At 36.0% G+C, this 24219-nt stretch overlaps 2 protein-coding genes across 2 annotated transcripts; both read left to right on the top strand.

The window, feature by feature from the left end:
• Positions 1–16187: 16187 nt before the first annotated feature.
• LOC148571753 (uncharacterized) lies at positions 16188–16664 on the top strand. Its single transcript, XM_088507317.1, has one exon. It carries the CDS (start codon positions 16188–16190, stop codon positions 16662–16664), a length of 477 nt encoding a protein of 158 aa, XP_088363443.1.
• A 4634-nt stretch (positions 16665–21298) lies between these two features.
• LOC107630682 (DCD domain-containing protein NRP-B) lies at positions 21299–23615 on the top strand. Its single transcript, XM_016333886.3, has 3 exons — positions 21299–22735; positions 22844–22944; positions 23036–23615. The coding sequence occupies exons 1-3, from the start codon at positions 22027–22029 to the stop codon at positions 23300–23302; spliced, it is 1077 nt and encodes a 358-aa protein (XP_016189372.1). The 5' UTR covers positions 21299–22026; the 3' UTR covers positions 23303–23615.
• Positions 23616–24219: the final 604 nt, after the last annotated feature.

A 24219-nucleotide genomic window follows, 5' to 3' on the forward strand; every position in this document is an offset into this window, starting at 1 on the left:
TTTTTTATTTTTTTCTGGTTTTACATGAGTAGGTTCCCAAATTCTCAATATTTAAATAAATTAGAAACATGATACATTCCCTTATTAACCCATGTTCCCACAATTTTCCCACACTTAGTTGATGCACAATCTCTATCTTAAGCTAACCAAAGATTCAATTGGGATTTTTAATTTGTTTTTCTGCTTAAGGCTAGTGATGTGGTAAAATATAGAATAAATGGGGTTTTCAAGGCTCAAAGTGGCTGACAAGGGTGATTTAAAGGGTAGGCTTATTTGGGATAAGTGAGCTGAAATCAAACAATGGCCTCAATCATATGCAAGCATGTAACACATTAAACATTGGACATATAGAATGGAACAAAGCAAAGATTGCAATTATAGAGAAGAAAACACACAAGAATAAAAATTTATGGTTAAATAATGTAACCATGTAAGTAAGCTCAAAATCTCACAGGCTGTGTGTTCTCTGGCTCAAAAACCATGTTCCAAATACAACTTCTGACAAATTTTAACATAAAAATTTTTCAATTTAAATTAGTGAAATTTTCAAAAATAGAGTCCTAAAAAGAAATTTATTACTTTAACCAAGTAGTAACTAAATGCATAAAATCAAACAAATATGTAATTAAATATGCAAATACAGCAATTTAACAAAGAAATTAAAATATTGGTGTTGATAAGAAAATACTAACCCATGGAGATCGGTATCGACCTCCCCACACTTAAAGAATGCACCGTCCTCGGTGCATGCTGAGATGTGCAAGTGAAAGGGTGGCTTCAACTGATGCTTTTCTTCAAGGATTGTGCAGATGGACTTGTTTGTCTCCCCTTTTAGAATTTTCTCCCTTTTTCCGTCTTTGGTGGCCAGCCTGAAAGAAGAGAAAAAGAAGAAAAGTAACCCAAAAGATAGAAAATAAATAAAATATGGGTGTTAATGCCTAATGATAAGGGTCTCATTTACATGGAAGCTTCAACATGTACGTGAGAAAACAATAGAAGCCATGGCATACCAATGGTACAAAATTTGCAACAATGGGGAAGAGAATGGGTAATGAAAGACAATGTAAGTTCATGTCAATGCAAAAGGAATATCAATAATATAAAAATTAGCATTGATTTAAATAATATTACCCAATCAGAATAAAACAAGTCATAAAGCACCAAAATAATACCAGAAAAGATATAACAGTTGAATAAGAACATTTGAACACCAATGGTAAAATAATAAATTTAGAAAAGAAAAATAAAAATATGTAATGAATGAAAGTATGCAAATAAATTAAAGAAAATAAAATAAAATGAAAGATAAGAAGAATGAGAAGAGAAAGAAAGAAAGAAGAAGTAAGTAAGAAAGGAGGGAGGAAAAATTAGGATTGGGGAAGAAAAGATAAGGTATTTGGTAAATTAGGATAAGCTGTGCGGCGCAAACGACGCGGACGCGTGGGGCACGCGGTCGCATGACTTGCACTTATATGGATTGACGCGGTCGCGTCGGTCACATAGTCGCGTGACACAGTTTACGCTATTGGCACGAGGGCAGCCTCGTGCTCGCACAACTCTCTGTTCAAACTCTTATTGCGCCAAATGTTGGGTGATGCGATTGCGTGGGGCATGCGATCGCGTGAGTGGCCATATTTCCAATATGACGCAGACGCGTGGGTGACGCATTCGCGTGGGAGGACTTGGGCTTCTAGCACGAGTCCAGCCCAACTCCATCACAACTTTCGGCCATGCACCCTTTCTTACGTCGATTTCCAGGTCACGCGGCCGCGTGGGTGACGCGGTCGCGTGGGAGCCATTTTTCCCACATGACGCGGACGCGTCAGCGACGCTGCCGCGTCGCGTGCGTGCTTCTCTTTTTTTTTAATCTGAAAAAAATGCAGAATGCAGTGTTAATATGAATGTGATGCAAAAACTCCAGGTTCAATATAATAAAATAAAATAAAACTCGAAAACAATTAAAACTAAATAAAAATGAAAAAAAAGAACGATCATACCATGGTGGGTTGTCTCCCACCTAGCACTTTTAGTTAGAGTCCTTAAGTTGGACATTTGGTGAGTTTCTTATTATGGTGGCTTGTGCTTGTATTCATCCAGGAATCTCCACCAATGTTTGTGATTCCAATGGCCTCCGGGATCCCAAACTAGGCACGTAAAGCCTTTGAGCAGCTTCAAACAGATTCTTAGGCTCCCGGGGTGTTGGATGTCAGGACAGATTCCAGGATCCCAAACCTTGCTATTGCACCCGTCTTCTTGTTGATCATCATGATTCCATCCGGGTGGCAAGCAATCTGAATTCTCACTAAAGCGGCCAACCAACTTCCTAGACCCATTTAGTTGAGCTTTACACCAACCTTTGCGTTTAAACTTAAAGCTTCCAACCATAATGAACCTTGCAGGACAATTCTTACCACTGACCATCTTCCTCTTACTCTTAATGCCACAAAGAGCTCTAAGTTGACCATCCATCTCCAGTAGCCCATATTCAAGTGGGATTAGAAAGCTAAGGGATATGAATTTTATCCACTTGAATGTTGTGAAGGATGATGGCAACTTAGGGGGAGGGGTCTCCAATAACTTTGGCAAGGTGATTTCAAGCTCCACTCCCTTGTGCTCTTTGACAATTTCTACCTCTTTGCAAACTTCTTTAATTTCAACCTCTTCCTCTTGGTAGCTTTCTTCCAATTCAATCTCTTCTTCATTACTTACCAAGGGCATAGGGTTGTGCTTCTTCTTCTTGAATCTCCATCTCTTGATCAACCTCTACAAAGTCTTCAACCATGATCTGCCTTGGAGGTTGTACGCTCTCCTCAATATCAACATCAACATCAAACACCGTGGAAGGAGGCTCTGTGACTGGACTTTCCAATGGAGGTACATCATCTCTTAAGTTTGCAACCACTTCTTCCTTTTTAATAATTGCTGCTTTGTCCAGTTGTTTAAGTATAAAATCATACTCATCCTCGATGATTTTCTTTCCATGACAACTCCTTTCAACTACTCCTTCATCTTCAAGGGTCTCTCCTACCTTTACCCATAGGGCCTCCTCTAGCTCTTTATGAAGTATGGATTCGCGAAGATGATTCCTTCTTTCCTGTTCTATATCAATAGCATAATTGGGATCATCTTGCTCTTGGATTGATGGATGTGGGTGCTCTTCCATGGAGGGTGGTGATGGGATGAAAAGATCATTATGTGGTTGAAAAGGAAGTGCACTAGAGCTTGAGGGTTGAATATTGGAGGTAGAGGGTTGGTTCATGCGGGATATAAGATTTTGGAGTGTAGAGGTGAGACCAATGATGTTAGAGATGAGTGTATTGTTATCTAATGGAGGTTGGGGTGGATCTATGTATGGTTCATTTGGTTCATAGGGTGGTTGGTATGGTGAATGGTGGAAAGGGGCTTGTGAGTATGGTGGTCCAAATTCATGTTGAGGAAAGGGTTCATAGGCATATGGTGGTGGTTGTTGATAGTCCATTGGAGGTGGTTGTTGCCAGGAGGGTTTATCAAATCCTTGTGGCTCCTCCCATCTTTGATTGTTCCAACCTTGATGCCTGTTCTCCTTGTAATTTCCTCTTCCTGTAACATAATTGTAACCAGACTCATAGCCAAAAGGGTGAGAGTTCATAGTAGCAAATAAAAATTAAAAACGAAAATAAAAACAAATTTAAATTAAAAGGTTATTTAAATTTTGAATTTTTTAATTTAATAAAGAAAGAGAAAAACAATAAAAAGATACCAAACTTAAAAATTTTTAGATCAAAACGAAGAAAACAACTAAGAACAACTTGAAGGTCAAGATGAACACGAAGAACAACTTGAAGATCAAGATAAACACCAAGAAAAATTTTTTTTTGAAAAATTTTTAATAATTAAATAAAAACCAATAACCTTTTAATTTATGAAAAAAGCAAAAATAAAAACAAATAAACAAGCAAAAAGTAAATATTTACAATAACCAATAATAAGGCATACGTTTGCAAATCCCCAGCAACGGCGCCATTTTGATGAGAGAACTTTTGTGTGGTCTAGAAATTTGCGGATAAATCCTCGTTGCAAGTATAGTTTCTAAACCTTCAAAAGTCCTTTCATACAAACGTTTTGGTTGTCACAAGTAACAAAACCCTTTAAAATTGATAACCGAGTATTTAAACCTCGGGTCGTCTTCTCAAGGAATTGTAGGGAGGTATGTTCTTATTATTAGTTATGAGTTTGTAAATTGGGGTTCTGGAGTTTAGGCAATGGGCACAGGTATATTTTCAAAGCAATAAAAATAAATAAATAACTGTAAAATAAACTCTTGGCAAGGTATGAGAACTGGAAGTCCTATCCTGGTTATCCTTATCAATTGTAATGAGAATTGGATTTTTCTCTCACTTTGTTAACCTCTAACTATGAAGGTAAGTTAAGTGGATGAATTAATTTTTATTCCTCAGGTCCTAGTCTTTCCTTGGGAAAGGCTAGAGTTATTGGAACTTGAATTAATGAAATGAAGAAATCCAATTTTCAATCAACAATGAGTTTGATAACTCAAGTGTCTCCAATGACTCAACCAAAGCCAAAAGGAAAAAAAGTCTACTCGAATAATTTGGATAAACAAAGAGCATTAATAAATTAAAGAGAGCAATCATAAGTCTGAAATACCTCAAATTATATTAATAAAAGCAATCCAATCTAACATGAAAGATTTATGAATCAAATAGGCAACATATAAGTAATTAAAAAATGAAAGTATTAGAGTATCTAAAAGTAGAAGAGAAATATAAATTGAAGAACATTGAACCTGGGATTGAGAGGTACTCCTAAAACTAAGAGAAATCCTAAATCCTAATCCTAAGAGAGAGGAGAGAACCTCTCTCTCTAAAACTACATCTAAATCCTAAAATTGTGAATATGAAAGCTTGATTATGTATGGATGCATTCTCCCACTTTATAGCCTCTAATCTGTATTTTCTGGGCCGCAAACTGGGTCGGAAACAGCCCAGAATTCGCTGGTTGCGAATTTAAACATGCTGATTTTTCGTCACTGCGACGCGGCCGCATGGAGCACGTGGTCGCGTCGCCTAGCTTCAGGGCAACTATGGCATATTATATATCAAATCGAAGCCCCGAACGTTAGTTTTCCAACGCAACTAGAACCGCATCATTTTGACCTCTGTAGCTCAAGTTATGACTGTTTGAGTGCAGAGAGGTCAGGCTGGACAGCTTTAGCAGTTCCTTCAGTTTCTTGTATTCCTTCCACTTTTGCATGCTTCCTTTCCATCCTCAAAGCCATTCCTGTCCTGTAATCTCTGAAAACACTTAACACACATATCAAGGTATCTAATGGTGATAAGAGAGGATTAAACATAGGGAACTTAAGGCCAAAGAAGCATGTTTTCAATCAAAGCACATAATTAGGAAGGCAAATGTAAAACCATGCAAATAGTATGAATAAGTGGGTAAAGAGTTGATAAAAACCACTCAATTGAGCACAAGATAAACCATAAAATAGTGGTTTATCAACCATCATAGAACATGCCTACGGTGGACCACTCTGAGAGCATATCAGGAGGACATCTCCTAATCAGTTGCTTGTATCTTTCCCAAGCTTCATAGAGGGATTCACCTTTTCTTTGTCTGAAGGTTTGAACTTCCACTCTAATCTTGCTCATCCTTTGAGGACAAAAAGAACTTAGCCAGAAAAGTATTTACAAGCTTTTCCCAACTGTCAAGACTCTCTCTAGGTTGGGCATTCAACCAGAACTTAGCTCTGTCTCTTAAGGCAAAGGGAAAGAGCATCAACTTATAGACTTCAGGATTAACTCCATTAGTCTTTACAGTATCACAGATCTGTAAGAATTCTGCCTAAGAACTGATGTGAATCTTCCAGTGGAAGTCCATGGAACTTGCAGTTCTACTGCAGAAGAGAGACTAACTGAGGCTTAAGTTCAAAATTGTTAGCTCCAATGGCAGGTATAGCAATGCTTCTACCATAAAAGTCAGAGGTAGGCATAGTAAAGTCACCAAGGACCTTTCTAGGCTCCTCTTGTGGTTCGGCCATGTCCTTTGTTTCTTGTTCAAAACTTTCTGAAAGGTCTCTTCCGGAGTGTTGTGCTTTAACTTGTTGTAAACGCCTCCTTAGAGTCTTTTCAGGTTCAGGATCAGGAGTCAAGAGGGGTTCTTTATCCTTATTCCTGGTCATAAACAAAAAGAGAGACTATGCCAATAGACAAGAAGCTCCTCTTTAAAGTCAGAAGTAGAGAAAGGAGAAAAAGATAAAAAATAAAAACAAAAATAAATAAAAGCAGTAGAAAAATACCTTGGAAATAGTAGATAAGAGTAAATAAAAGAAGATAGAATAAAAGATAAAAAAGAAATTACAAGAAAGATTTTTGTACTACTTGGATCAAAAGAGCTTCAGAGGAGATGTGAAGAAGAAAGGAAAGAAGATAAAGAAGTTGAGGTAAACCAAGAGAAGGAAGTAGAGTTCAAAGAATAGAGATAAGAAGATAAGAAGTATAAATAGACAAAGTAAATAATAATTAAAATATTTTTTTATTTTATTAATTAATTAAATTAAGTTTTCGAAAACTATGTTAATAATTTAAAAAGAATTTAAAATTTAAATGTAAATTTTGAAAAATAGAAGAGAGAGAAGAGAGAGAAATTTTCGAAAATTGTGAGAGATGAGAGTTAGTTATGTGGTTTTGAAAAATAAGAGAGAGAGAGAGAGAGAGAGAGAGAGAGAGAGAGAGAGAGAAAAGAAGATATTATTTTCAAAAATTAAGGAAGGAAATAGTTAGTTAGAAAATTTTGAAATAGAAGAGAGAGAAGATAGAGATATGATTTTCGAAAATTAAGAGAGCAAAAAGTTAGTTAGGTGGTTTTGAAAAAGATGAGAGAGAAGATAAGATATTAATTGAGAAAAGATAAAAATAAAAATAAAAAATAAAAGATAAGATGAGAAAATATTTGAATTTTAAAAATGAGATAAGATAAGAAATTAAAAAGTTTTTGAAAAAGATAAGATAAGATTTTTAAATTTTGAAAAAGATATAATAAGTTTTGAAAAAGATAAGATTTTTGAGAAAGATATGATTTTTAATTTTAAAAAAATTTGATTTTTAAAAACTTGACAACTAAGATATGATAAGATAAAATTTTAAAAATTGAAATCTGAATTTTTATTGTTAATTTCGAAAATTATGGTTAAAATTAGTTAGAAGAGATATTTTTTTGATTTTTTTGAATTTTATGATGAAAGAGAAAAACACAAAAAAGACACAAGAATTAAAATTTTTTAGATCTAGCACCCTTGTTTTTTGAAAATTTTTGGAGGCAAATACCAAGGGACACCAAACTTAAAAATTTTAAGATCAAGACACATACAAGACTCAAGAACACCTTGAAGACTCACAAGATCATGAAGAACAAAATTTAAAGACTCAAAGAACACAAGAACAGAAGAAGAACACCAAACTTAAAATTTGTTTGAAAACCAAAACAAAATTTTCGAAAAACACTAGAAAATAAACAAGAAAATACCAAACTTGAAAATTGAAATAAGATTTAACCAAAGAAAAATATTTTTGAAATTTTTTTTTTGAAAGAAAAACTTAAAAGGGACGAAAAACTCAACAAGAACAAAACAAAAAGACTCAAACTAAGAACAAAGATTAAACAAGAAAAATAAAAATATTTTTGAAAAAGTGTTTATGGTTTTCGAAAATTTGAAGAAGAGTAAAATAAAAATAAAAATAAAAGACTCAAACAGAGAAAAGACAAATAGTTTAAAAAAGAGTGTAGAAAGAAGTTTTAAAATTTTTGAAATTGAAAAGCGTGAACATGCAGGACTCAATACCAAGAACAAAAATTGAACAAAGAAAAGAAAAATATTTTTGAAAAAGAATTTTAAAATTTTCGAAAATTAAGAAAAAGAAAACAAAAACAAAAGACTTAGACAAAAATAAAAATTACCTGATCTAGGGAGCAAGACAATTCGACAGTTTGTCCAAACTCAATAATTCCCAACAACGGCGCCAAAAACTTGGTGTGTGTACGCAAACCCCACCCTTCTGTACAGCAGTACCAGCAAGTGCACTGGGTCGTCCAAGTAATACCTGAGTGAGTCAGGGTCGATCCCACGAGAATTGTGGCTTGAAGCAAGCTATGGTTATCTTGCAGGTCTTAGTCAGGCGGAATCAAAAGGTTTATGTTTGGAACTTTGTATAAGTACTTTTTATTCTAATTGGAATAAATGATAGGAATAGAGTTGAGAGTTGGAGTTGCTTTGTCTTTTTGAATTAACTCTGGTACTACTGCTCTCTTTGCTTGTGAGTGATTTCTTCAATGGCAGGCTCTGTGTGATTGACACTGGTTTGAGCAGCTACCAATACTCCTCTGAATCTTAACCCCAGGTTTAGTGTGGATCCATCTCTACTTGAGGGTGAAGCGCATACAGTCCATTCTCCTTTATGGTCCTACTCAAAATGCCACAGACAAGGTCGGATCTTCTGGATCAGAGAATGCTGCATCTTTGGGTTCTAGCCTCTACCACAGAGACCCTAATCTCCCCGAAAATTGGCTGAACTAATGTCTCGAGAAGTCCCCAACGAAGTCGTGGATTAGCCGTCTGAGAGACGTGTATTTAAGCTGGTGGTTCATCATTGTCCGATGAAAGACGCACTCTGAATCCATGTAGAATGTGATAACCTTATGCCGGTTCAATGCATTCATATTGATGAACAACGAATATACATCTTAAAATTAACCAAGCACAGATCGAAGAGAAATAGTAATACTTTTATTAATTCATAGGACTCAGCAGGGCTCCTCCCCTCAACCTAGGAGGTTTAGAAACTCATACTGATGTGAAAACAATGGTAAAAACATTTATGGTGTATGATGGTAAAAGGTGTCTAAAAAGATGATAAAAGGTGCGAATTACATAAACATAATCACTTAAATACTAAAGAGATGACTAGTAAGGGTAGAACAGTCTATTTAGCAGTGTTATCAAAACCGGACCCTATATCAGTCTGGTCCGGCATTTGGACCGTACAAAAAAAACCGGTATGAACCGGTCAAACCCAAAATGAACCGTTGAAAACCAGCCGAACCCGGTGAAGATCGGTCCGAATGAACCGCTTGGTATTGACAATTTAATCAAAATTCTTGAGGAAGGGTTCGAACCCTCACCCTCATAAATGAAAGCACCTTGTGCAGCCACTAGGCTGCTGTTGTGTTTACTAATATATATGCAAATTTAAATAGATATAAATATCTTTCATGAGTTTCATCAAATAATTTATTTTTATTTAATTTATTTTAATTTTAGTTATAAACTCACTCATTCTTAAATTAATTATATTTTTATTTAACAACAATTATAAACTCACTTATTTTTTTTATAATTATATAATATCTATTAATATTATTTTTTAATAAATACTTATAGTATATAATAGTATAATAAATATAGAAGAATGCTAGGGGGCCAGCAATTTTTGTGATTTGTAGCCATCAAATAGCCATCAAGATGGTTTTAACGGTGTGAGATTGGTGTAAGATTTCATCCAATGGCTCACTTTTCTTTGCTGGTTACATGCTAGCTAGAATTTAACAAAGTTGCTGGCCCCCTAGACTTTTTTATAAATATAAATTAATTAATAAATTATTGAAAATTAAAAATAATATTTATTTTAATATAAGAAACAAAATAAAAATATCTATAATAGAGTAAAAATAATAAAATATTTATTGTTCTTGTTCCATATTATTTTAAAATAGCTTGAAATTTTTAAAATGCTAGTAAAAATATGTATTTTAAATTTTAATTTTATATTTTTTAATTATTTTTTATTTTTATTTATATAGGACCGAGTCAACCGGTTCAACCAGTGACCCACTGGTTGAACCAATGACCCAGTGACCCCGTAGTCTGACCGGTTTGATCACCGATTCGGTTCTGACAACTATGCTATTTAGTGCTAAAATCCACTTTTGGGGCCCACTTGGTGAGTGTTTGTACTGAGCTTTGATGAAATCCACGTGCTTAGGCTTCCTTGGGCATTGAACTCCATCTTGGCACCTTTTTGGGCGTTGGACTCCAGCTTGGAATCCCTTTCTAGCGTTGTACGCCAGAACTGGTCAGATGGCTGGTGTTGAACGCCAGTTTTGGGCCTTCTAATCTGTAGCAAAGTATGGACTATTATATATTTCTGGAAGTCATCTTTCCATAGCTTTTTAGATAGCTCCATTTGGACTTCTATAGCTCCAGAAAAGCTCTTCCGAATGCAGGCAGGTCAGATTTGGACAGCATCTGCAGTGCTTTCTCTGTCTCTGAATAAGACTTCTGCTCCAGCTCCTCAATTTCAGGCAGAAAATACCTGAAATTATCCAAAAACACAAAAACTCATATTAGAATCTAAAAATGTGATTTTAACACTAAAACCTATAAAAACTCAATAAAACTAAACAAAAACTATATGAAAATGATGTGAAAAAGCGTATAAAATATCCGCTCATCAACTATTAAAAAAGATCTCTCAAGGTTTTATTTAAGTTTTAAATCTATTTTTATTAGGACTATAAATAAGATTGAGATCTGCCCACGCGGGGGACTTCTCTTCTCCTAATTTTTGTTCGGCACTTTCTACACTTTTCTCTACTAGGGTTTTTCACTCCATGAGTGTCACGGTCCAAAATGAACCATGACTGGTGCTCAGAGAAACAGTCCCCTAGCAAGCCTATCAAATGCAAATATAAATTAAATAAGAAAGTTACAAAGATTTTGAATAATTTACAAATTCTAAAATAAACAGTTATACATTTTTAACAAAAATTAAAATAATTAAGAATGGTTGGATCCTGCCTGTGACATATGGATCATACAACGTCTAGGCAACAAGGAACAGATACTTATTGCAGATCATAATTCTCGAATAGAAGGGCTTACATATTTAAGTATTTATTCCTGAAAAATATTTTTAGGTAAAAACAGAATGAGTTTTGTAACTCATTGACTAGACAATACATTTATAATCCACATGAGACCATATAAATATTATTATTAAAGTAATTTTTAATTAGAAAATAGTAATTGATCATAATAAGTGAATTAATAAGGGAGTTCTCATACAGAAATTAAATCAAAAGTCCACACTTAGGCGGCTCCACCTCTATGGGTAGCCCTTTCTTCTTGTGTGTCCTAACAGAATAACAAATCTAACGTGTGGCCTACACGTTAGGCTAGCAACACCCCTGCTAGCTGGAGTCTGAGTTAGATGCATCTAAATTAACATCATAACTGCCATTAACTATGGTTTTCTAATACAAGCCTCCCAAACCAATTCAAAACATATAATTTCAAATATAATAAATCTTCGATCTTTCAAATATATACGGTATTGAATCAAATCAAATAATACTTTCTCATAGGAAATCTTTTCTAATCAGACCTTCTTCAATCATAAGTAATTTCAAACACATTTCAAATTTCAAAGTCAGTGAGTACTAACAAATACTTCAATGCTTCAAAAGTATGTATTCGAGTAAAATCAAATGTTCTAAAATAATATAAAGCTTCATCAAACATATATATAGTCTCATGTAAAATTTTTAAGGTATAAGCTTCATAAAAATATTTATTCAACTATAATAATCAATTATTCTAATCAAATCAAAGTTCTTCAACAACAGTGTTATAAATATAATTAAAAACTCAGAATAGCATAAACCAAAAAAATTAACGATTATAAATGTAAAGCCTACTCACAACTTGGTTCCAAGGGATGGAAGAGACCGAACCTCTTAGAGATGAGAATGAAGGGAGTGTGGGGCTGAGCAAGACCAAAACAGCGACTAAGATAGTTCATGAGCAGCGATGAAGGTGACGCCCCCCGACGGCAAGCTCCGTTGATGGCAACAACAGCTGCGATGATGGTAAATGGCTCCTTCATCGCGACTCTCTCTCTTCCTCCCTTCTCTGTCCAGCTCAATCTCTCTCTCTTCATTCAGCAATGACGACGACCCCAATAGAGACGGCCTCAACAGCGATGGAAGCAGCAGTAGCAGAGAAATGGCTCCTCCCCTGCTGCGTTTCTCTCTCTACGAGCTCCTTCTCTCTCCTTCGGCTCCTTAATCACGACAGCAGCGATAGCTCTAGGTAGAAATGCAATATCTCCTTCGATTGTGACAAAGGCTTTCATCGTGGCCTCCTTTCCTCTCCTCTGTTCATCGTGTCTTTGTTCCCTTTCTCCCTCGCTCTCCTAGCCCACGTCGTCCTCTCCTTTTCCCCTTCTTCTGCTTTCTCCTTCTCATTCATTCTCTCTTCTGTGTTTTCTTTTTGTTTCATTATTCAGAGTGTGTGGGAAAGTGAATGGTGAGGTAAGTGTTAGTGAAATTAGGGTTAGGATTTAAAAAAAAAGGGGTAAGGAATAGTTTAGGTATTTTGATAAAATTAGAGGGTAAATGTAAAATATTTCAAAAAAAAATTGGGATGTTACAATGAGCAACTAAACCTCCATTGTTAAGGTTAGGAGCTCTGTTTACTTAAATGGATTAATAAATATTTGTTCTTATACTCTTGATTAATACTTTGATTATTGTTTAAGGATTGGTTTCGTTCTTCATCCTAGGGATTAGTGATTATTGAAAAATAACTCTAATTCTACTTGAATTATATTTGAGACTTGAAAAAGTTATATCATTAGAATTACAGCTTAAAACCAACTCCTCATAACTTCTAATTATCTGGACTTAATGTGGTATGTGACATATAACTACATTTTGCTTAGGAATTCTTAGGGTTGTATGGCTTATAAATCGGAAATTGGACTTAACCTTCTGATATAATTGAGTGATTAAAGGATTGACAGTCAGTTATATTAGAGGAGATTGGATTGCTTAAGAATAGGAATTTAATCACTTGGGGTTTGCTATAAACATAATCATTGCATGATCAAGGTAGTTGACATTGAATATTTATCCGGACATTTAAACATCTCTAAAGTCTTAACTCCATTCTCATACCGTTTTCTCAACTGTTTATTATTTGCTTTCTTACTTTATTGTCTTCTATGCTATTTGATCTTCAAAACTCCCATTTCAATTTGTCCAACTAGAATAGCTAGTCAACCATTGCTTGCTTAGTCAACCCTAACCCTAACCCTAACCCTAACCCTAACCCTAACCCTAACCCTATTTTGCGACCATATTGGTGCCGACGTCATGTTCTGATCCACCTTCAAAAAGATGCAATTAAATAACAAGGTGTTATAACCATCCTCCGATGAGTTGGTCGGGTTTTCCAGGGAAAGATTCCCCGTAACAGGTTATGTTTGGGTGAGAACGACCTTAGGGGAGTATCCTCATTCAAAAACTTTAGATATCTAGTACTTAATTGTCGATTGCTTTAGCCTTTATAATATTATACTAGGAAGACCATCTTTAAATGCCTTTGGAGCAATAGTCTCCACAATTCACTTGTGCATCAAGTTTTGCTTACAGGATGGAACCATAGTGACGGTACATTTAAACAGAAAGAAAGCAAGGTAATGTTACAATGCAGGGCTTAAAATGTGACAACCACTGACACCAAGAATAAATTCGGTCTATAGTACCAACGATATACCAGAATTAGCCAAGCTAGAACCTCGGACTAATTAAGAACAATGACCTATTCCAATTGATTATCTGCGTAAGGTAAGCATCTCTAACAATGAAAATCAAAACACTAACATTGGTTCTGCCTTATCTGCAGGATACGTGAAGCAAATCACTGATTTACTTAAAGTAAATGCTGACCTGTTCACTTGGACCCCAGCTAACAATTTCGGGGATAGACTCAGAAGTCATAAGCCACAAACTTGCTTTAGATCCAAAGGCCCGCCCAGTAAAGCAAAAGAAGAGACATTTAGGATAGGCAGAAACAGACGCAACCATTAAAGAAACACAAAAACTACTAAGCACGGGGTTCATTTGAGAAATTCGCTTCACATCCTGGTTAGAAAATGTGGTAATGGTAAAAAAATTTTTGGGGAAATGGTGAATGTGTGTTGACTTCACCGATCTAAACAAGGCCGGTCCAAAAGACTCTTATCCATTGCCTTGCATTGATAAACTTGTCGACAGCACTTTTGGTTACAAAATATTAAGTTTCATGGATACCTATTCAGGATATAACTAGATACTCATGCGTCCTTTAGATGAGGACAAAATAGCCTTTATAATCGAACATGAAAATTTCTATTACAAAGTCATGCCCTTCGGCCTCAAAAACGCAGGTGCCACCTACCAACGGTTGATGGACAAGGTTTCTCAGAAGCAGATCGGGAGGAATATGGAGGTGTACGTAGACGATATGGTCGTTAAGACAGAAAATGAAGAAGATCATATGTCTGATCTTAAGGAGGTGTTCGAGCAGTTGAGAAGGTATAACATGCGCCTAATTCCTGAAACATGCGCTTTCGGAGTACAAAGGAAAAGTTCCTGGATTCATGTTAACCCACAGAGGAATCGAGAAAAACCCCGAAAAATGCAATGCAGCATACAGATGAAGTCGCTAGCAATGATCAAAGAAGTACAGCAATTGATAGGAAGGCTGGCGGCCTTGTCAAGATTTCTACCAATGATGGCAACAAGATCAAGCCACTTCTTCAAAACACTACGGAAGTCTAACAAATTTGTATGGTTGGACAAGTGCGAAGCAGCCTTTACTGAGTTCAAGAAAATACTATCATCACCTCCGATATTGAAAAAGCCAACACATGGTAACCCACTTTATTTATATCTTTCAATTTCTACTAACTCAATTTCATCTGTCCTTGTAACAAAAATAGGTCGGAAGCAGCACCCAGTCTACTTTATTAGTAAAATCTTACAGAATGCAGAAACTCGGTATCCAACTATTGAAGAAATAGCCTATGCTTTGGTAGTTACAGCACGGCGCCTACGACACTACTTTCAGAGCTACGAGATCATAGTCCAAACTAATCATCTATTGCGGCAAGTCTTTGCACGACCAGATCTGGTAGGAAGATTAATAAAATGGTCGGTTGAGCTATCATAATATGACATCAACTACAAAGCTTGGGGTTTTCACTTAAATCCCAAGTACTCGCCGACTTCATAGCAGAATTCACTTCAAATAGACAAAACTTATCCAGAATGGGAATTGTACATGGACGGTGTCTCTAACGAGGACGACGGGAGAGCTAGAATCGTGCTCAAAGACAAAGAAACGATCTCTATCGAGCAATCAATAAAATACATGTTCCCAGTCAGTAATAACCAATATGAGAACGAGGCACTTCTGGCTGGCTTACGCCTGGCCAAAGAAAGTGGAATTTAACACATCAAAGTCTATTGTGACTCCCTGCTTGTAGTTTAGTAGGTAAATGACCTATTTCAAGTACGCGAGCCTTTGTTAGAATAATATTTAACATAAGTAATGCATTTAGTTCAGCAATTTCAAAATTTCCAAATAACACATGCCCATCGGAATGAAAATAATAGGGTTGATATATTATCTAAACTAGCTACATCAAGAAGGATAGAAAAACCATTAAATTTATCACAAATAATCTTAGAACAACCTAGTATATGCAACAACCTTGTTTTAAGTTTATCACAGGTAGAAGATTGGAGAACTTCATATGTCAACTATCTGAAAAATGGAACAATACCAACAACAGTGGAAAATTCAAAAGTCTTCAAGAAACAAGCAAGTTTTTTCACCATCATTGGAGACAACCTTTACAGACGACGGGTTTTTCCGACCTCTGCTGAAATGCTTGGGGGACGAGGAGGCCGCTTTAGCAATGTCAGAAGCACAAGAAGGCATTTGTGGCACATATATAGGAGGCCGAAGCATAGCAACAAAGTTACTAAGAGCATGGTGTTATTGGCCTTCCTTAAAGAAAGATTGCATTTTAAAAGTCCAACAGTGTGACAACTGCGAAAAGTGCGCACCAGTAATACACAATCCAGCTGAGATGTTACACACATTAGAGGTCAGATGGCCATTCCACAGATAGGGTCTGGATATCCTCGGTCCTTTTCCTGTATCACAAGGCCAGGTATTTCTACTTGTGGCAATTGACTACTTTACAAAGTGGATAGAGGCTCAACCACTCGCCAAAATAACGGTAGACAAGGTACAAAGTTTCATTTAAAAATTTATTATATGCCGATATGGATTACCTATGGACATTATTACTAATAATGGTAGACAGTTTACTGATAAAAAAATAGCATCTTTTTTACAAAACTTAAACATAAAACATCATTTTTTATCGGTCGAGCACCCTCAAACAAACGGGCTCGCTAAAGCGGCTAATAAGATCATTTTGCTGGCATTAAGAAAAAAGTTAACTTTAATCAAAGGTCAGTGGGCCGAGTTAATACCAGAGATACTCTGGGAATACAACACCACCCCAGAAAGCTTGACCAAGGAAACACCTTTAAAATTGATATTTGGAGCCGATGCCATGATCCCGGTAGAAATAGCCCAAAGATTAATCAGAACCGATCATTTTGACGAGGAAGCAAATAATCAAACGAGGAACACCGAGTTGGATACAATAGAAGAAGAACGACAAAACGCAAGGATACGGCAAGAAGCAATGCAGCTCATAGTTCAACGCAAATACAATAAGAAGGTCAAACCTCGGCCACTATAACAAGGAGACCTCATCCTCAGACGTTTTGAAGACGTCCGAAAATCCCCAGGACAGGGCAAGCTTGCCGCAAATTGGGAAGGTCCTTTCCGAATTTCACAGGTTCATGGTCGAGGAGCATATTCCCTACAAACTTTAGAAGGGATCGACTTATCAAATACATGGAATATTTCATCATTACGTTTATATCATACTTGACCATTTGTATCAATTTGAAGATTGGGAGGTACTCTTTTTCCTACCACCGAGATTTTTCCCAAAAAGGGTTTTAATCGGGGAGGTTTTAACAAGGTTGACCACTTCAAATATATCAAGTATTATTCAGTTTATCAAATCATGCATTTTATCTAAACGATATTATATGTACCAAATAGTACTAATACGACCACAATAGCAACAAAACACGTTGCAATGAAATACAAGGTTATCATCATTTTTACAAAACAGAAAGAGTTCAAATAAGCAAAGCTAAAGTCTAACTGTCAATCCCAAACAAAATACAAAAAATAGTCAAATTCATTTATCAACTGCATCTGTAGTCTCATCCTGGACCTCCCCCCAGGTTCGTCATCAACTAATTGACCATCCACAACGATTTTGGTAACATTAAAGCGACTGACATCGAGATCAGGAGAAAAAACACCAGCTTGACTTATAGCACGATCAAACCCTGCAGCAAACAATTCTAAACCTTCCTTTTCAAGTTCTCAGATGGGATATGCTGACTTGCCTTTTTCCACGTCGACTTCCTTCAGCTGGCTTTGGTCTTGCAGAATACCAACCTCGACCTCCATGTCCTTTATCCTTTTAGTCAAATCGATGACTACCCTTTTTCAACCTTATCTGCTTCCTTCCTCTCTTCAACCCGCAGTAACTCTGTGCTGTGACCAACACAAAGCAACTGGTAGCCATAACCTATAAACAATTCAAGTTTAATCAATAACCTTAGACAAGGGAGAAAGACAAGAAAAAGAAAGCAGATCTTACTTGCGCATATTGTCCAATAGTTTCTTTACTAACATCCCTCAGTAGCTAAACATCATGAGAGCTCTATGCAACCCTATCCGCCAAGGCGGCAAAAGGAAACCGATAACTCCAAACGGATTCCGCATTGCCACCAGGCACAAATCCATACAAACACATCTGTTTCTTCACCCCACTCCTAAACCTCAGAACTGAAAACCAAATTGACGCCAGAGAGAACCTCGACTAAGCCTTCAGGTTCGGGACTTTTTCTTTTTTCCACGTCGAGGATACGCACTAGACTGTGTGGCATCAGCAATGGTCTCCTTCACCACCTTACTCACTGAAACCTCTTTTCCCTCTTTTTTCTTCTCCATAAACGACCTCATCTTCGCCGAGGATAAGCTCGGAACCCTTCCTCCTAGAACGAATAAGGCACAACAGAAATATTAGCACAGGAAACAAGTCAACAGACAAAACAAAATTTCCAAAACCCTTACTAACATAGTTATTCAAACCATCAATGTCATTTTCAAATTTTAAAATTTCAGCAATAGACAAAATTTTCCCTGAAGAAAAACATTCAATAAGATATTCCAAAACCAAATCCTCCTCCTCAGACCTCTCTGAAGCATCCAAAACCTACATAGGTTCAGGACACTAGTAAAGAGGAAATTTCTCACCCAACTCATCATCCAGGAAAAAAGGGTACTCAGTCTCACGAGACCGAACCTTAGCAAACATTTCTTTGAAACTTTTGAAAGAATATTTAAAGACAAAGAGGGAGCACACTGGATAACTACACAAGTTTATCCAGAGACCCTTACGAACCCCCTTCGCCTGAAAAGAGTGAGAAGAAAATATTCAAAGAGGTGGCGTACTCTAGAAACCCCATCAAAGACTCAAAGGCACGTAGAAAAGCCCAGGAGTTAGGATGGAGTTGAGAGGGGGCACAGTTCAACTGTGTCAAAATCATGTACTCAAACTCTGTGAAAGGGAGCTTCACATTCCGTTTAGAAAACAAGCAAGTATATACATAAAAGTAAGCCCAATCCCTCCTTTTTTCACAAATCCTCTCCTCTCCGTTGCAGGAAAGCAACTCGATGCCAATACCAAAGCCACCATGAACCTAGTTCACAGCATCAAGCACAGACAAGCTCTTAAGATTCTGTAAAAGGGAAGCGCGACATTTAACATCCGCATGCACCCATTCATACAAATCGTCCTTAACCTCTACAACTTTGTTGTCTGGTTTTTTCATAGTTAAAACCCAGCAAAATAGAAAACAAGAAAGTAGTGAAAAAAAACTAACCTTTTGCTGCCATCCTTTTCGACTTAGTAAAACTCCCCAACGCAAGTGAACTGAAGGAGTTTTAGGTAAAACAATCAAATTGGTAGATCAGACCTGGCTGTCAGATTAAAAAAATTGTTCAAGTTACCAAGAAGCTAACGACCATGATTACCTCGAAGTAATACACCACTACTATTTATTGCGAACATGCCTTTGTGGTTTCCAAAGGCAATAAATGCAAAACTAGCTGTAAAGCAACAAAAAACAACGGTTCGGTACCACATTTAGCTTGGGGGCTCAAATACAAGCAAAACAGGTATAACGTCGGATATTCAGACAAAAGCTCAACTTGCTACCGACATTAGCAAGTCAAGCTTGGGGGTTGTGATCCGTACCCAAAAAAATAGATCCGATTTTATACCTCAGAACTACTAGGTCAAAGTCAGTTGTGCCAAACAAGAGTAATCTGCTGTATACCTCGAATCACATCCCAAGAATCCTGCGATTTCAACAAGCACCTTTTTCAAGCATAAATAACAATACACGAATGACCTAACACACACAGTATATAAAACACACAAAACCACAAAAAATAAAGCTCGGTAAAGCACTATTATTGTTATTTCTTGATCACGAACTGACTTAAGTATCAGAGTCCTTTTTGCAGGTTCTCCACATTGCTCGGGCAAGGAAAAAACCTGTGGTGCAGTACACAGGAGTAGGACGTTGCCAGCACTCTTCCAGCTGCATCCGATCTATACCTCGGAGCTCAGTTCCAAACAGGAACAATCTCTAAACTTTATTTTGCCAAAATTTTTTTATTTATATCAAATATACTTCTAACAGCTAAATTTTGTAAATATTTAAAATTAATCCAATAATAATTCATGATAATTATGTTTATTTTTTGGTGACTATAATTATGTCTAATTTATTTATGTTAAAGTTATTTTTATAAAATTATTATTAAATTAATTTTAAATTTTTTTAAAATAAATAAATAACCATTTCTAATTATAAAAGATCTGAACGCAGACAAAACTAACCACCAAAAATTTAAACTAACTTTATAATCATTAAAGTTTACCTCTGTTTAACAATTCTAACCAAACATTAATTTTGGAATGCACCATTAGTTATATTCCAATACAAAAATAATTTTTTTAATTAAAAAAATTTGTGAAATAAAATAAGTATTAGTCTAACAAAATTAAAATAGAAAATTAATTTTTTAAGTAAAACATTTTATTAATTTGCTAAAAAATTTTAAAAATATTATTAAATTTATTTTATTTTAACTTTATTTTAAAATTTTGTTATCTACATCAAATATGTTTTTAACAAATTAAAAAGAAAAAGGTGCGCATTACTCAAAAAAGAGTAAATATCCAATCCGGTCCTTATCTATTTTCACGAAGGATAAAGCGATTTTTGTCCAAAAAAAGGGACACTTCCACTCTCAACATTTTTATTTTGGAACAATACGGTTCGTCTGTTAAAAAATTCATTAAATAATAATAAAAATTAATTTTGTGGGATTTTATTTGTATTTTGTGGGGGATTTTAAACCTCCACAAACTATTAATAACTTTGTTTTTAAAAAATTCCTTCATCAATGGTGGTTAAGTGAAGAAAAACCATTGATAAAAATGATGCCACAAAAAAAAGTAGTTATAATACAATACTTTTTAAAGAAAAAAAATAACATCGAATAAAAAATGAAAGAATAGAATTTTAATGTTGATAATATTGGTATTGGTGATGATAAAGGTAGAAGAGATAATGATGATAAAATATAGTTACACAATAAAAATAATAGAGATAGGAGTGATAATAATGAGGATGAAAAAGATAATGATAGTAGTAGTAGTAATTGGTTATATTGTTGAAAAATTTTTTGTGGAGATTTAAAACCCACACAAAATACAAATAAAACTCTCTACAAATTAATTTTTATTATTATTTAATAAATTTTTTAATAAAAAAACTGTATTGTTCCAAAATAAAAAGATTGAGAATGAAAGTGTTCATTTTTTTTGAACAGAAATCGCTTTGTCCTTCTTAAAAATGGACCAAGACAGAATTGAGTCTTTACTCCTAAAAATTTTAGATATGTGTGGCATAAGGGGGAAATGGCCTCGTGGCGTTAATATAGGTGCATTGAACATGTAATATGTAGGACGTGGCCGTAGGAGACGGACCACATCCAACCCTATATTGCTTCTTACTTATTCAATTCAACACTGTCACACTCGCACTCACACGCTCCACAGTGTTACCTTCGCTTACGCGTCCAACTCAAATCCTTCCTTATCTTAGCACCTAAGGAAAGGAGCAATCACAAGAGATTATAAATTATAAATAAAACCACAACATGATCTTCAATAAATAGTATTGACCTTGTTTTTAACATCGCCTATGTAACGTTGTTGAATGTTGTATTTTAATTGGTTTGATTTCATACTTTTCTTATATGCGAAGTAGTAGTTGTAAAATTAAAAAAGAAAAAAAAGAAGTATTCAAAATTGTTGGTGTGAACTCAAGCTAAGGGTAGAGTAACAACTCAATCTGGAAGGTGTGCCACCTTCTAGAATGTTGTACACGATGAAAACCCCAACTGCCCCCTTTCCATTCTCTCTCTGCCACCTCATCACCTCTACGCGTTTTATCATCATCATCACTCACTAATCACTTTCCCAACTAATTAAATTACTACTAATAAATATAAGGAAAAATAGAAACTGACAAAAGCAAAGACAAATCTCATTTCAACAATTGAGAATTAAACACGCAACCCCCTCGTTGTCCCTTGGCCTTAATAACTTTCCACGAAGTTTCATTTCATTTCCTTTTTCTTATCTCGTGGTTAAAAAAAAAACACACACACACACTTGGCCGCGTTATATACTTAACAAGTGTCTTTCCTGTATCTCTTATTCCAATCCATTACTGTCCTGCAGATCTCTCTGCACACCTACTGCTACTTTTTCTTCTCTTTCTCTCTCTCCCTGCTCTGCATAGCAGCAACAATTTATTTATCTATATATTCATTCCTAACATATACTCAAAAGTGCACTCAGATTTGAAGGAATCTGCGTTGGATTTGTGAAGATGGAGAACAATCAAGAGTCGTCATTTTGGCAATTCAGTGACCAACTTCGTGTGCAGGCTTCAAATCTGGCGAACCTGTCTCTGAACGATTCCATTTGGAGCAACAATTACAGTTCAAAGAGGCCTGATGAAAGGAGGAACTTCGACATCAAAGTCGGCGGTGAAATCAACTCATCACCGTCACCTTCACCATCACCGCTTCTCAACAAGTCAAAAGCACCTCTCTCTGATTTCAACGATGGCTGGAAGCAGATCAACAACAACACCATCAATGGATCTCTCTTCACCATGCCTTACAACACCACCACCACCACCACCAACCTTGACCTTGTCGGTGGTGTTGGCATGGGCATGGTCAACGGTGGCTTCAACAAAGGGATTTATTCCAAACCTTCCTATGGAAACTTCAACAGCAGTATCAACCACAACAACAACATGAATATTAATCTCAAAGGACTGAAGGGTAATAAGGGAGAAGATGAGGTGGTATTTCACCCACCGAAAAGTTCCAAGAAGAACAACAACAATAATAATAATAAGAACAAGCAAGGAGGGGATAATGATAACAAGGAGGCGAAGGCCGGTGCCGACAAGAGGTTCAAGACGCTGCCGCCATCGGAGGCTCTACCAAGGAATGAAACCATTGGGGGATACATCTTCGTTTGCAACAATGATACCATGGCAGAGAATCTCAAAAGACAGCTATTTGGTATGTCTAGTTTTAATGTTTTATTTTGCTTAACAGTAATTGTGACTAGTAGTTTATACCAAGGTGTGTTTGAATTGTATGGTAAATGTGGTTGTGTGTATTTGTTAGGTCTGCCTCCACGGTACAGGGATTCAGTGCGGGCAATCACTCCAGGGCTGCCCCTTTTCCTTTACAACTATTCCACCCACCAACTGCACGGCATCTTTGAGGTATGTTCCGTTTATTTTCTTGATAACTTTTGATTTTGGGTTTTGGAGAATAATAATAATGAATGATGGAAGTTAATTGGGGTGGTTACAGGCTGCTAGTTTTGGAGGGTCAAACATAGATGCAAGTGCTTGGGAGGACAAGAAGTGCCCCGGTGAATCCCGTTTCCCGGCTCAGGTTCGGGTCATAACAAGGAAAACATGTGAACCACTTGAGGAGGATTCCTTTAGGCCTATCCTTCACCACTATGATGGCCCTAAATTCCGTCTTGAACTCAGTGTTCCCGAGGCACTCTCTCTGCTCGATATCTTTGCAGAACAACACACTTTCAACGACGCTTTCAAGGCTTTAACTGACTAAGGAATAAGGATGGACAATACCAAATCACACACACCAACACAACAAGACAATACATCATCAACAATACTCAATACATATTTAGTTCTAGATGTTATGGACTGACAAAAGTCCAAACATAAAAGCAAGATCTTAGATCCTATATAAATAAATAGTAGACGACACCTGGATATTCCCTCCTATGTATGTATGTTTTCTTCTACTGCTTTTGTATAGAGCCTGCTATGCATGATTGTCCAATTTTTCTCCGTTTTAATTTCATGGTGTATACTGTTATCAACAAATTAAGAGAATATATATATAAGGTTGAAACCTACATGATGAGGGTGAGTGAAACCTTACATGATGAGGGTGAGTGATTGCCCATCATGTTGCAGCTTCGTATAGTTAGAATGTGTGTCTGATCAGTGGAAGACTGGATAACTGGAACTAGAAATTCCGTTGTTCCTCCTTTGGTTTTTCCTTCCACTACAGTCTACAGGGCTCTTAGTTCATGTATCTGCTTTCAAAGTTATTCAACTTCCGAGACGAGTTTCGCATCTCTAGTAAAACATAAAGTTGAAATATTCAGGATGAAACATGAGTTTGGCTTTTTTGAAGCTCGGATTTCATTCTACTGCAATTGTATCTAATTTTTGTTACAAGGAAACAAACAATCTGCAACTGCAACGGATTGCTGCAGCACTGTCTCTACAGATTACCCCCAATTCTTTTCCCAACAATAGACGTTATGAGGTAGGCTTTGTTTTCAAAATCTGGGAATGAAATTTAGTATTGTTTTTGGTAGTTATCGGCTGGAATTAAAAGTTTAATTTTGGGATATAAAATTTCAGTGTTTCGGTATTTTTAGAAAGTAAAAATATGAGATTGAAATTTTTAGATGAAAATTAAAATTTTAATAATATATTTTTTAAAAATAT

This window comes from Arachis ipaensis, chromosome B3 (genome assembly GCF_059453495.1).
Source record: "Arachis ipaensis isolate K30076 ecotype BB chromosome B3, ASM5945349v1, whole genome shotgun sequence".
NCBI classification, from domain to species: Eukaryota; Viridiplantae; Streptophyta; class Magnoliopsida; order Fabales; family Fabaceae; genus Arachis; species Arachis ipaensis.

Coding starts and splice junctions, on each gene's coding strand:
- LOC148571753 (XM_088507317.1), top strand. CDS start 16,188: ATGGACATTATTACTAATAATGGTAGACAGTTTACTGATAAAAAAATA.
- LOC107630682 (XM_016333886.3), top strand. CDS start 22,027: ATGGAGAACAATCAAGAGTCGTCATTTTGGCAATTCAGTGACCAACTT. Junction 22,736..22,843: donor TCTCAAAAGACAGCTATTTG/GTATGTCTAGTT, acceptor TGTATTTGTTAG/GTCTGCCTCCACGGTACAGG. Junction 22,945..23,035: donor AACTGCACGGCATCTTTGAG/GTATGTTCCGTT, acceptor GGGTGGTTACAG/GCTGCTAGTTTTGGAGGGTC.